The 14,376-nt window shown below is 40.4% G+C and overlaps 1 protein-coding gene across 1 annotated transcript in view; it reads left to right on the top strand.

The window, feature by feature from the left end:
- The window catches only part of GPR158 (G protein-coupled receptor 158), a 187,172-nt gene that overhangs the window by 70,226 nt on the left and 102,570 nt on the right, over nucleotides 1-14,376 (top strand). The window contains exon 3 of the mRNA XM_071428788.1: nucleotides 9,309-9,411. Coding sequence (XP_071284889.1) covers nucleotides 9,309-9,411 — 103 coding nt within the window. The remainder of the gene's footprint in view (nucleotides 1-9,308; nucleotides 9,412-14,376) is intronic.

Below are 14,376 nucleotides of genomic sequence, written 5' to 3'. Positions count from 1 at the left end.
GAGATATGAGTCATCAAGGCTACATTGGCTTTGGAAAAAAGTAACTCTAGATTTGAAATAAGTGAGGCAGAAGAATAGAGGAAATATTTTCAAGGTGTCTGTCTAGACTATGATGGCTTCATATATGGGCCTTGATCACCAACCCTCTAGCTAGCTTTAGACCTAGAAGTGGGAACTTGCCTATGGAACAATTACTACTCAAAATTAGGACATTTTTCATCAAATCTGAAAAAGTTTGCAGGAAAAAAAGCAAGTATTCAGAGCAAAAAGCAGGATTTCATTTTCCTGCCTGATCTCTGAGGTGTCCTGGATGAGAAGCAGTAAGCAACTAGACAGATATTAATTTATCAAGTGTGTTGCTGTTTCATATAAGGTTGTTATAGCATTTTGTTTCTGATTTGTTGCCCAAAAGTTTAACTGTCTTTCCCAGAGCATTTTTAAAAACTCTTGTGCTTGCCTAGTGCTGAAGCAGAGGTGGAATGAGCTATCAAATAGCTGGCAAATAGTGGGTGCTCTGTTTTCATGGTGCTAGTGGGACATGCAGCACCTCTGTGGGCCTTGTGCCTCATCATGGGTGAGTGTGCAGCTCCAGGCTGTGGAGAGCAGTGTGAAGGTGTAGCTGTCAAGTAGTGGGATTTGGAGAGGATCTTTTTCTGACAGCAACAATATGGTGCTTCTTCTCACTGTGGGATTGAAAGCAATCAGGAATAATCTGTAATTCAACAGAGCTCAGATCGTGGTTAAACCCAGAAACTGTGCTTTGAACTTTAATCCTGAGGAACATTCCAGACCTGAGGATGGGAGACTTGTGTCTGAACATGGAAATATGCTTGACAAGTAGAAAAACTCATATTCTGATAGTATCTTGTAAGTAAGATTAACTTTCCCAATGAGTTGACACATTGTCAAACTGTAGAGGCTACAGTTCAGAGTGAAGCAAAATTAATGAGAGGCTATTGATCAAGTTGTGGACAGAGCAAACACTCTGATGCAGGATTTGGCTGTCTTAAATTAAAGAATTGTGCTTTTAAAATGCATGCTGCTGATGGACAGAACATAGCAGAGAGTTTAGTTTTACCAATGGCCAGTAAATAGACAGAAAGACTCATGCAATAATTATGTCAGACTCTGTTTTGTAGTAGAAGATGCTGTGTCTTCATTCAAGTACTAGTGAGGTGGTTATTTTCCTTCAATTTCTGTCTAATGTGACACCACTATAAAAGGGAAAAACTGACCAAATATATTAAAATTGGAGTCTTTATATAGCTGTATTTTCAACCAGGTTTCACACAAAATCCTGAAGTAGAATTTCAGTAAGAATTAATTTTGTAACTAGGAACATAACTTATTCAATTTTGCTCAGTTGGACTCAACTCAAGACTCCAGGAGGTCTTGAGTAGTCAGTGCCTCTGGAAAAGTAGGCTGAGTCCTAAAGATGGGCTGAATACCAAGGAACAGGAACATCAGATTATTATAGCCTGGCTTCATAATATCACAGATCACAGAATGGGTCAGGTTGGAAGGGACCACAGTGAGTTATCTGGTCCAGACTCCCTGCTCAAGCCAGGTTGTTCTGGAGCACATTGCACAGGATTGTGTCCAGATGTTTCTTGAGGACTTGCCCTTGTTGAATTTCAGACAGTTCTTTTCTGTCCATCTCTCCAACATGTTGAGGTCCCTCTGAAGGGCTGCCCAGCCCTCTGGGGTATGGGCCACTCCTGCCAGCTTTGTGTTGACAGTGAACTTGCTGAGGAGGCTCTGCCCCTTCACCCAAGCCTTGATGAGTAAGTTAAACAATACTGAGCCTGGTACTGAGCCCTGGGGGCCCCACTAGTGACAGGCCTCCAGCTACACCCAGTGCCACTGGTTATCACCTCTGGGACCTGCCATTCAGCCTGTTCTCAGTCCACCTCTCTGTCCTCTCATCCAGTCCACACTTGCTGAGTTTGTCTATGAGGATGTTATGCTGTTCACTGATGGCACCAGTGCCAGCTAAAGCTTTCCTTGTGACTGTGGAGTGTTCAAAGAGCATTCTCTGGTGTCTAATAAAAGATATGTCTTCATGATGCAGTGTATCCCTCAGCAGGGACACTCAGAGGGTATCTCTTCTCCAGGAGGATGTTATTTTCAGGAAGCTTGTGGGAACTTAGCAAGTTTCTGACTCCTGCTGGACTGTCTGGAACCAGGCAGTAAGTTCAGAAAGTGACTGTGGGCTGTGAAAACAGACACAAAGTGTTGCAGATCTTTTCAATGTGGTTATGTATGTCTTGCTAGTGTGTGGAATCAGCCTAAAAATCATGTTTTAGGAATAAAGAAGTAATTACATGAATAGTTGCTGGAAATGCAATAGAAATGACAGATACATCTGCTGGCTAGAAAATGTTGGTTTAGCAATGTTATCCATGTTAACTTATTAAGATACCATGCACTGTTTTCCACCATTTTATTCCCCTCCTTGAATTGTGTGTCTAAATGACCTACTGATTATAGCAGCTATTCGTTAGCTTTTGGATGAACCATAGGAAATTTTTTCCCTTTCCTGCTAGCAGGGCCAGCAGGCTGTCCATGCTGGAAGCACTTCAACAGTCAGACTCTTTCCAAAGAACAGTGCAGTCTCCTGAATGTTTGGCTGTGCCCTTCTGTGGGATGAGCTGTGCAATTCCTGTGCACCCCCACCTCCTCTTACTCTTTCCTATTCCAAATAAGTTTTCTGTGCTTAAGCACCACAATTGTCTTGATGAGTTACTGGGTTGGATTGGCTATTTTAGTATTTCCTATTGACCTATGGAAGAAAATATGAAAGTCTGGTTTTAGTACTGTAAATAAATATTTTTAATAAAATTTATAAATGTGTAAAATGGATTTCAGAATGGAACTAGTTTGCATTGTCATAGGGCCACTAATTGCATTTATTGGCAGAGATGGGCCAACTGAAAATTTGATTAAAAAATTTTCATCGGTAAGGAATACAAAGTTAGGGGTTTCTGCATTTCTTAAAACACTGCATCTTTTGTAGGGATCAGGAATAGATACAGCTTTCCTCCCCACCCCAAAATTATTTCAGAAATGACTCACATTCTTGCAGGTTTTGGCAAGCTTTCTTAATCCCCTGTCTCACTCTGTGGCTCATCTTCCAGGCAAACTTTGCAACAGTTGCTGCCAAGCTACAGATGAATGCAGAACTAGCTGGCAGAACCAGACATCCAGAGGTAAAGGACCTCTGTGTGTTTTGGCATATTACTTGACAGCTTCTGGAACTGCAGATAATGGTGGATATTTCCAGTATTGGCCATATGTAGAGCCCAGAATTACCCTAGTGATAGGAAGGAAGGGTTGTAGAGACATTATGAAGAGAATTCTCTCTTAATTAAGACCCTGAGGAAGTGAACTAAACTTTGCTCTAAATGAAGTTTAACCTGTGCTAATGGTGAAAAATGTCTTAACTCATCTTCAAAGCCAAGGATATCTGGCCCTGTGAAAGTGCCTTTGAATTAATTACACTGCATTATTTAATGGCTATAAAATTCTCAGTCCCTTTGGTGTCTGTTAACAGGTTCCCCTGTAATTGCAGTGCAGTTTTCTAGGAGAGGAGACATTGTGATTTTACTGTTTAGTATCTTAACCAGAAGCAAAGTTTAATGTGTTCCAAAATAATATTCAGGTTATCAATGTTAATTCCACACTATAAAATAAAGAGATTTTTATTTTTGAAGTAGTCTGATTGTAGATTACACAGATATTTTCAGCAGTAATGAAAAATCTGTCTTAAAAAATATCATTACTGAGACCCTATGAGTGTCCAAGCTACCCATCCTCTGAAAATTGCTGTAATTGTTGTACTTTGAGCTGTCTGTAAAGGATCCTGACTGTGGGAAGCTGTTTGTAAGCTGACTTGGGTTCTCCATGTGCATGGCAACAGCTGTTGATGGGTTTTCTGCTCCTTAGCCCCACCATGGTCCCCATGTAACCTGCCTTCAACACTGCTCAATTAAACTTAGTCCCCTTTCACCATCTTCCAAGAAGGTACTATGATTTGTACATATTTCTGATCTCCTCTCTTCATTTCTTTGCAAAATGCTCCACTTCCACCATTATTTTTTTGGCTAGCTTGTGTATTTGTAGTGTTTGTCCACCAGTGGGCTGATAACATCATCATGGCTGAAGTGAAGACAAGGAGAACCAGAAGGGAGTCAGTCCTGTGTGTCCTCAAACACAAGCCTGATCACCCAACTGAGTCACATTTCAAAAGAGACTAATTAGATATTAAAGCCTCTACAGTCCCTTATATTTAGTGAATGACATTAACTTTTCTGCTCATGGTTTGTCAGTAGTCATGTGTCACTTATCATTATTTGTGTGAATGAGCTGAGGCTCCTGTCCATCTCTACTTATTCTCATCCTACTCTTAACAAAAGCAGAATAGTGAAAAATCAAATTAAAAAGCACTGAAGAATTTTTAGCAAAGCATCAAACTATAAAGACAAATATTGTCCTGACAACTACCTTTGCTCTAAAGTGAATCAGATCAGCTGTTGCTGTGCTTTGACTGACTCAGATTTAAAGACTGACAGATTTATTCTGTCTCCTGTTGCTGGAAAACACATTTTTAACTTGAATATAGAAAGTAATTACCTCCACAGATGCATTCAGAAAGGAGGAGGAGAACTACAGGGGCCTAAGTAACCCTGCAGTAAACGTAGAGTGGCCAACCCTGTCCTGTCTCTTTGAACCAAAATGTACTGTTGGAGTAGAAAAGCTACTGAGCAGTGTGGTTGGCAAGCTGGCTGCCTCCCAAGCTGTCTGGAGGCAAGCAGGGCCTTCCAGGTGATGCTCAAGGTTCTGGGACGTGTGGTGTGCTCACTGCTCACCTGTGACACACTGCAAACACGGTAACACAACACTCTGGGCTTGAAGGGTAAATGAAGTGAGAAAAGACAATGGGTAGAGCCTTTTCAATGACAGCTGTCACTGTCTTAGGCCAAAAGACTTTGGCTTTTATCTTCTTTATTTTTTTTTTAATTTATTTCTTGTTATTGTAGGGGAGTTTGCTTGTTTTGGTGTTTTTGCTTTTTTAAAGAGTGAATGTGCTTCACGTGAGTGGTAAACAGCATCAGAAAAATCCTCCTGCAAGGGGTTTTGCAGGGCACCAACCTGCTGCAGCTGCTATTGTGTGCCAGGTACAAAATTACTCTATACATTGCATTTTCTAGAAATCCCTTATGTGCTGCCCCTAACCAGAGCAAAGAAACATGGGCTAACTTGTATTATCTTTGTTAAACTTTATCTATCATGACATTGCTCTTACTACATCCTTTGAACAAGAAGTTGGCTTTAGAAAAGGGAGACAAGCTCATTACTGTATGCATGTGGAAATACAGATTTTGAAAGCTGCTCTTTGAAAAACTTGAAGTACCCAACTCAAGGCTGGCTGTATTTGCTGTATTTTTAGTGCATTTTTAGTTGGGTTTTTTTTGGTTGTTTTTTTTTTTTTTTTCTTATATTTTAAAATTGATGGTTTGCCCCCTCTGCTCTAGAATGCCCCACAGTATGGATTTGTTTAGTCCTATATCTGAATTTCTAAATTACATGTGGGACATGATGCCACCTGCTTTCTCTGAAGCTACTTGTTTGTTTTTGCCTTGTTCTCCCCTTCTGGGTGTCTCACCTACTTTGTGTGTCTGCTGAATACTTCCTCACTTGGTTTCTGGCTAATCACATCTGATGAAGGGCTTTGTCTCTCTTGTGCCAGAAGATTTGGCTCAGACTTCCAAAGCAATTGCACAAATTATTTGAAGGGTTTCTTTTTTTTCCAACAGAGATAATCTTTATCACATTAGATTTTACCAACTTCGTCCTTTACAACAAGCAGCATAAAATTAAACCAATACAGACTTTTAAAAAACTGCTTTAGATGTTGTGTTTAAATGTGTTAGAATCTTGTGTTGATTTAGGAGTTATTTGTTTATAAATAATTTCAAGATAAATATTCATGGAATATCTAAGTTTTTTTTTTTGAGCTGAACATATGATTTAAAGCTTACTATAAAAAGATTTGGAGTCATTACATTATACTAATACTGTAAAGCTGAAAATGTAATAGCAGGGAACAGACAAGTGGAATAAATGCACTCTGTGAATTCTACAGACACCTATTACTCTCTCTTTAGCAAACATGATGATAAAGCTGATCTTAATTGCAACCAAGCCATCTATAAGAACTGGAGGTTAAAGCAATACAAATTCCATTTGGGAATGTGGTGTCCTGAAGGGCATGTCAGTGATGGATCACTCAGTAGCCACCTGCATCTTTCACTGCTTGCCCCAACACTGGCTGCTGGCACAGGAGGTGTGATACAAGCCTAAATGGAGCTTCTGATCCAGCCTAAGGTAGCTGCTTTTCTAAATTGATTGAAGTATGATTTTTCAAAAGCTGATGACTACTGATGAGGCAGAAATGCTCAGGATATGGTGGGTTTATTCCCAGGGCTATGCTTTCACATTTATAATGAAATTTGAAACCAGGTCAGTTTTTTGCTTCCTTTTGCTTATGTGGAAGCAGGTATTTTTCACACATCTGCTTTTATTCAATGCTAAGTTCCATATGGATCAAATCCCAAGTAACCTACCAGCAGATGAATATTTTACTGGCTGTGTCTGCAGAGCCTGTTGTGCATCACTCAGTTCCTGTGCTCCCTGGGTTCCTGGTCTGCAGCCCATGGCCCGTTCTGGGCTGGGCTGGTACAGCTCTGCAGGGCTTGGGCTCAGAGTCTGCCACCTGAACCAGGTGCCACTTGTCAGGGCAAGGATAAAAGCTGCTTGCTTCTGCCTGCTCTGTGTCGTGTAGATTCACCTACAGACATCCAGGAAAAGCCTTTATCTGTAAATAAACATAGCAAACAAGTCCGGACTTTGTTTGCTAAACTCCTTTTGTACAGCAGAAAACAGTTTATTTATTTCCCTTTTCACCATAGTATTTGCCACTACTGGTTAATAAAATATCATCTGTTAAATCTTTTGTAAAGAGAGTGAAGTTTTTTCTTTCCAGAGAAAGTATTTTTCTCATTTTTGGCCTCATAGTATTTAGTGGTTTTCCTGCCTAGGTGTTGCAATTTCTTTTAGAGTCAGGCTGTAAATAATTCTGTTTCCATGCAATGTTGAGCACAGTGGAATTTCAGAGTTTGAAATTGCATCTAGAGAGATCTAGGCTTCTTCCTCTCCATCCCACCTATCAACATGATATTCTGATCCCTATTACATCTTTGCCTGGGATCATGTGGACTGCAAGAAACAATCTGACTGATGGTTTTTAAGCTGTATTACAGCTGCCAAATTCTGGAAAAAAGGATAATGTCCTAGACCAGTGAAAGGTAACAGCATTTAAAGTATTTTGTCCATTTTCAAGTTCTAAACTGGCCAGAGACAATAAAATAAGTTGCAGGTTTTTATTTGGTGTGGATATTGGATGTCTGTGAAAGATTCATCAGTAAAGCATTGATTTTAATGCAGAACAGATTAATGAACCTGCAGCATAGTTGATATGAGCGATTCTGTGATCCTTTAAATTTGTTCAGTGGCAAAGGATTATGAATACAGTACTTGGGGTGCTGCAGCATTCACATAATACAGTGGGAGCTACTTATTTTCTTCCTTTTCTTCAAAAAGAAAATGCAGTCTCTACAGCAGCATGTACCTTCATCTTACAAAGCAAGAAGCCAGAACACAGAAGAAAATTTTTACCTGGAAAAGAATTTTTACTACTTAACTACCTTTCTGTGCTTGTTTAAAGAGGTTTGGCTGTCATCAGACTTGCACACACACTCATTCCCCTTCAATTTGTCTCGTCCTCTACCCTGTCAAAAGTCACATTTCTGCAGGGTGAAGATAATGTGAAAAAAAAATAAAGGGCCTTCTCTTTCCTTTTTTTTCCTTCTTTCATTCTTATGCAAAGGCTGAATGAATTTTCAGTGTTCTTGCATACCAGTTTCCTACTTGCTAATTGTTTCCAACAACACTGCCATCAGATTGGCAAAGGGTGCAAGGAGAGATGGTGCCATAGTGGCTTCCTTAACATCAGGCAGAATTATGTCACAAAGCTGAGATTTGAGATAATAAGAAACTCTTAGCTTTTTTTTTTCCCTGAGTTTTTCTAGAGTGTCTACAGTGCAGACTGTCCTCTCTTGTGTACATTTGATTTTTTTATACTCAGGCATTTTTTACTGAGCCCTGCCCTCTGCATCTTCCTCCTAGGCACAGGCAGATATTGAAGCATATCCTAAAGTCACAGTCACAAACAAGTGAAAAATATGGAGGTGAGAGGACAGAGGCTGTTTTAGTTAAATCATTCAATTGGTCACTGAGGAGCTGCTAGTGTCTAGTTCATATTCATGGGACACCTTATGGGACACCTACACTATTGGTATGGGAAAGGCATCTAGTCTGGTAGTCTGCTTTCATCTGATGAAGTGAAATAAACTGTTCTGGCAATCATCATTTTACAAGTGTTTCTACCTTTATGTTGCTGGACTGTTTCTTCCCTCTATACTAGGCAAAGTCCATTTGATGTACAGAAATTGTCTGACAGTAGATGTTCTGTCATAGTAATGAATTTTCTGTGGCTGACCTGATGTCAAAAGCAAGCAACAGTGAAACTGAGTTTAAATGAAACTTGATTCACATATTGCTACCTCAAAAAATTACAAGATATTTTAAAAGTATGGGGCTCCTGTTGGCATAGATTTTTTTCTCTTTCAGCCAGGTCAGATTTATGTCTGCAGCCATTTTCTCTAACAAGAAGTTGTCTTTTTCTTAGCTGGACTAGCTCCACTTTGCTGTTGTTGTTGTGGAGGCACCAGCATGTGCTGCCAGCAGAAGGCTGGGGCTTAGCTGCAGGTGTTGCTGTTCTTCCTCACACAGTGTGAGCTCCAGCTGCCTGAAACCCACCTGCTGTGCTGGGGAAAAGTGCTGGAAACCCTTCAGCAAAAAAAGCCACAGCTGTCTAATGTCCTGCCTCGATCAAATGTGCAAGAGTCAAATTTGTCACTTGGTCAGTTTATCAGTGGGACAGGCTTGATTATAGCTGTCTTTGCTGTTTGTTGGAGATGAACAACAAGGCAAAAAAGCTGGAGTGATATATGACTATGGGAAAAGCTGCTGAGGAAATACTGAAATACTGTCAGTCTGGAAGGAGTGCTATTTGTTCTTAGAAGTCTGTGCAGAGTATCTTGTAATGTTTTTATGCTTGAATGTACATCTGAGTATACAGTTGTGTGATCATCTGCATGACTTTTCTTTTTTTTCCTTTCTCACAGTGCATGCCAATTAAAGGCCTTGGATTTGTGCTTGGAGCCTACAAATGTATTTGCAAGGCTGGATTCTATCATCCCAACATCTTCTCAGTGAACAGCTTTCAGAGTAAGTGCCTTTGCTTCAGTTAAAAAAAAAAAGAACACAGAGCTAGCATTAATAATGCAGGGCTGCTTTTTATCCTCGCCAGGGTTATACAGTAAAATCCCAGTGGTTGGCAAGTCTCAGATTATATAATCACTTAAGGAGTTCTAGCCCTTTGGTTTGTCATTCACAATACTCTTGAGGATCCTGTAAAACATACCCACTTGAAGAATATTTGATTTGTAAATAAATTAAAAAACATGAAAAGAAGCCTTGCTAAGGGGAAATAGAGATTTCTGGCATCTGTGCTCATGCACAAGTATTCTGGAAATTAATCTACTAATTTTCTGTTTAGCCAGAGGAAATTAGAATGCCCTAGCCTCTAGCTTTGTGCAGGCTTTAATTGTTTTCATTTTACTTCATTTGCAAAGGAGAACTCAAAGGAGCATCCAAACTCTAATACATGCTGATGAGGTAATAGAGATGGTTCAAGCCTGGGAGTCTGGCTGGATGTATGGATAACATGCTCAGGACACACATTGTATGGCTCTTAGACTGAATTGCCACAACAGGACAAGCAGAACTTGGGTGATGTTAGGAAAGACAGACAAACTGCATGCCCAAAGCTGATGTCTGTTACTGTCATCATGTTACTGTTGCTGACCAAATCCTGCATGGATTTTGTGCTGAAATTGTTGCAGTTGTACTGGTAGAGCTCAGGCTGCAGTGACAGGTGCAAAGCTGCTGCTTGGAGGTGTAACAGGCATCCTTCTCTGCCTCCTGCTTTCAGGTTCATCTCATGCCCAGCTTCTTTGCACTGTCCTTTAGCCAGAGGTTCATGGGTTCATGTCATCAGCTCTCACTGTGAGATCAGTTTGTGTGAGATATCCAGGGAATGGCAGTGAGTGACTTTCACTGAGCTTGGTCCAGGACTGTGTCTGTTATCTCCTGCCTTGTGTGAAAACAGCTGCTTCTGCTTCCCAAGAGAAATACCTCTAGTACCAATCATCACTTAATTTACATACATACATACATATATTTATATATGGGAGATAATGTCTCCTATGCATATTTGTGGAATAAATAGCACAGTTTGTTCAACAGTTTATCTGCTGAGTGTTTCCCTTGTCTTTTCATATGATAAAGTGTTGCAGAGGGCAGCCTTGTGATAGTGCTGTTTCTCTGGGCTGTGTGAATCTGTTGCTAGAGTAAGGAGGATGTTTGGTTCTTCCTGAAGTGCAATGAGTTCTGGTGGAGTTAGGATTTAATTCCATGAGACAGCATATAAAGAAGACTTCATACCAAATGCCATAGAACACACACAAAAAATGTGGCTTGAGATCAAAACAACATTGATCATTAGGGGTGAGATTAACTTTATTTCATGTCAGTTGTGTAAAATATATATGTTTGGTATGTATTAGTCATCTAGGTTTCAACTGCTGTCAGCATCAAGAGCATGGGTCCTCTGGAGAGTAATTTGTCTTTAGATGGAAAACACAATACCTCCATCTTTGCCCCATCTGCTGTAGAATGAAGAGCCTTAAAATGGCTGTTTAGCTCCTAATAAAGTGAAATTTGTCTAAAAGAAGTTTGTAAATGCTGATATTGTAGGATGTAGGGGGCCAGTTTGATTTGAACCTTTGTTGCTGTGAGGTAACCCGAGTTTTGAAACTGTAGTGAAGAACTCTTTTAACTCATCCAGATGCAGCTCCATCTGCCAAGTTGTATAGAGGATTTCAAAAAGTGAACAGGGAGACTGGAAATGACTGAAGTAATAAGAAAAGCCTGTGGTTCAAAGGAAACTTGGCCCTGTCACACAGCTGCATTCTGTAAAAAGAAAAGAAGAAAAAATGACATGGCTAAAATGGCTGTAGTATGTGTTTGGTGGTTCAAAGTGATGTTAACATAGGAATTCTAGATACAAATTCTGCAAGCAATTTTGACAGAAACTGTCTGACCTGGAGAACTCTTTGTGGAGCTAGGTTGGTGAAATCTGATGATAAAAGAGATGAAACTGAGTAGAAATGTTAATCATTTAGGAAGTATTCCTAGTGGAAGAAAATAAAGAGGCAGCAAAGATTTGCAGGTCTCAAGATACCAGAAAAGAGATAGATAGAAAAAAAAGACCAGCTTTGTACTTCACTCAATTGAGAAATTGGATTGTATTGTGTCCTGAAATGGGAGCATTTCTCAGTGATTCTGGGATTTTGTGCCACAGCAAAATATGGATAGCTGCAGTTTCACATTGTGTCTGAAGTGTCCAGTTTTTGGGTGGAGGAAAGGTTCTGCTTTCAGCCCAGATTAATGTTTTTGTTTGAATCTGAAAGATAACTGTATAAAATGGCTTTGCAGAGATGTTGCTCCGCACAGTTTGCTGGTTGGCTCTGTGGGAACCTGCAATGTGACAGAAACAGTGTCCTGTGTTGGAAAGATTCTGCAAATCACAAGGATTCTGCAAATTGCTTTCTTGTCTTAAAGCAGCATGGTGTTGCTGCTCCCAGGAAGGCTGCACATGTTGCAGGTTCCCAAAGAGTGTTTGGGACAGGGGCACAGCTGGAATTCAGGCTGTTCTCTTACTGAATAAGAAGCCAGGTAGGAGGACATTTCCCTCCCAAGTCCGTGTTCGTTCTTCAGAACTGATGGTGCCAAAATATGTAAAACCTTTCTATTTTTTCTGCATGTGTTAATGAGGACCTTGAATACTAGAAAGGAACAAAGTTATTACCATACTTCTAGGGTGTCTTTTGAGGTTGGAAATTTATTTTAGAAAAAAACCATGTTTCATTTACACAAGTTGTATTAATCTGTAAGTACTTGAGTACATGGTTATGCACTTTCTCCTAATGGCTCATTTTTAGGTAGCACTATTAGTATAGATAGGATAACCAACAGATGATTACTTATATTTTAACATTCCTGTAACACTCTTCTCTAAAGCACTTCTGTCCTCTGCCTTGTGGGGTAATCAGGTTTGCAATGAAAAGTCTTTAGCAGAGCAATGGTGCTTTGTTCAGCCTTGAAGTTTGCCCTTTAGCAATCCATCATCCATATACTGCAGAAATTCCCAACTCTTGCTGTTTGGATGTGGAACATGCCCTGCAACAGAAGTGATTCTTTTGTCTGAATATGGGTCTTTGCTGTCTCTAACACTGCCATGATCACATAAAAATTTCCAAGAGGAGTTTCCAGTTCAACAAGAATTTTCATTTTTTGCACCTGCCCTTTGGCTTTGTTTCTTCAACAGAACCTGCACATGCAGATATTTGTACATATGAAGGTTGTCACTGACTTAAGTGATCCCTTTCTGGGGTGAGGCTTATGACCATGGCTGATGACCAGGTTTTGGTGCCAAGAAGCCCAGTTACATTCTCACCAAGTTACTGCAACATCCCTGATGCGACTGGAGTGTTCCTAATTTACTCTATTATAGAACAGGAGCAGAATCAGTCTTTTGTTCTGCTCAGTGCTCAGCATGCACTGTGCTTTGTGTGTTCATGTGCTGAGCTCTGACTGGAGTGCAGGATGATTTGGTTTGGGACAAGGCAGTCCCTGCCCTGGCTCTCAGCAGTCTATGGTGCCATTCTCACTCTGCAGGAAGGTCTCAGCTGGCAATGTCACAGCTGCTGAGGCACCCCTTGCGTGGCAAAGTGTCCTTAGGAGAACTGAAGCTGATGAAGAGTTACCCTCAGGAGAACATTTCAAAAACAGATGGGCCAATCAGACAGAAAAGACTGGGATAGAAGAGAGAAGAGCTAGGAAAAAAATATGGTGGAGCGGAAATAGCTGAAACATTTAAGCTTTTGTTTTATTTTATTATACTTCATTTTCGTTTGTGCCCTATTCCTGCTTTCCACCTACTTTGCTTGGTTCTTTTCTCCTTTCTTTTTATCCTTTTTATTCTTTGGTTACTACATTTTATTTCTGTTCTTTCTTTCTTTTTTTACACCTTCCTCATTTTTAGCTTTAACTTCTGCAGCACAGTGTTTGCTTCCATCTCATTTGTGACAGTGCTGAAACTGCTACTACCTTACACAAAGCAGAAGTTACTTCTTGTCCATCGACCTTACTGTGTCTAGAATCTTTTGTCATCTTTTGAGGAGGAAAAAATTTTTTTATTCACTGCAGGAAACATGTAATGCTAAAGAACTGCTGAGATTGGACAAGGCACAATGAAACATCTAGCAGTTCTGTTAGAGGCACTCTAGGCTTGGCTTGGGCTGTCTGTGTCTTGAATTGATGTTACATTGATGCTGGTGAAGGGACAGGACCAGGCAAAAAGGGCAGAAATGTTCATCTATGCCTTGGGCAGCTGTGCCCTGAGACATACAGTCATGGCAAGGGTGTGGGTGAACAAGATCCATGTCAGTGGTATATATAATGAACAGTTCTTCCCCAGTAATTTATTTCAGAAGGGCTGAAAAAAATATTTCTTTTTGTCAAGAAGAAAAAAAAAAAAAAAAAACAAAAACCTCCAAACACATAGGAATTGTTAATTGTTCCCCATTGCATTATGGGAAATTTATTGTAGATCCATTTTTTTTGATCTTTCTTTTATTAGCTGTAAGGAGCAATCACATGGAATCATGGAATCCAGTAGGTTGGAAAAGACCTCTGAGATCACCAAGTCCAACCTGTGAGCAACCCCCACCTTGCTAACCCCACCAGAGCACTGAGTGCCACACCCAGTGTTGCTCCTCAGGCACCTCCACCTTCATCTGATAGTCAAAAGATACTCACAGAAAAATCAGTCCTGGCTGGCAGGGCAGCCCGTGCAGAAGATGTGCATCAGTGATCTTCCTTTGTGTACAACACACCATACCACAGAAGCAATAGATTGGAAAAGACCTCTGAGATCACTGAGTCCACCCAGGACCAAACACTGCCATAGGCTGGACCATGGCACTGAGTGCCACATCCAGTCTTTCCTTAAACTCCTCCAGGGACAATGACTCCACCACCTCCCTGTGCAGCCCATACCAGTCTCAG

The sequence above is a fragment of the Agelaius tricolor genome, unplaced genomic scaffold (assembly GCF_023055355.1).
Source record: "Agelaius tricolor isolate 1412-34295 unplaced genomic scaffold, bAgeTri1.0.p SCAF_6, whole genome shotgun sequence".
In the NCBI taxonomy this organism is placed as follows: Eukaryota; Metazoa; Chordata; class Aves; order Passeriformes; family Icteridae; genus Agelaius; species Agelaius tricolor.
The sequence above is the reverse complement of the archived record's forward strand: the minus strand, read 5'-3'. Positions and strand labels throughout refer to the sequence as shown.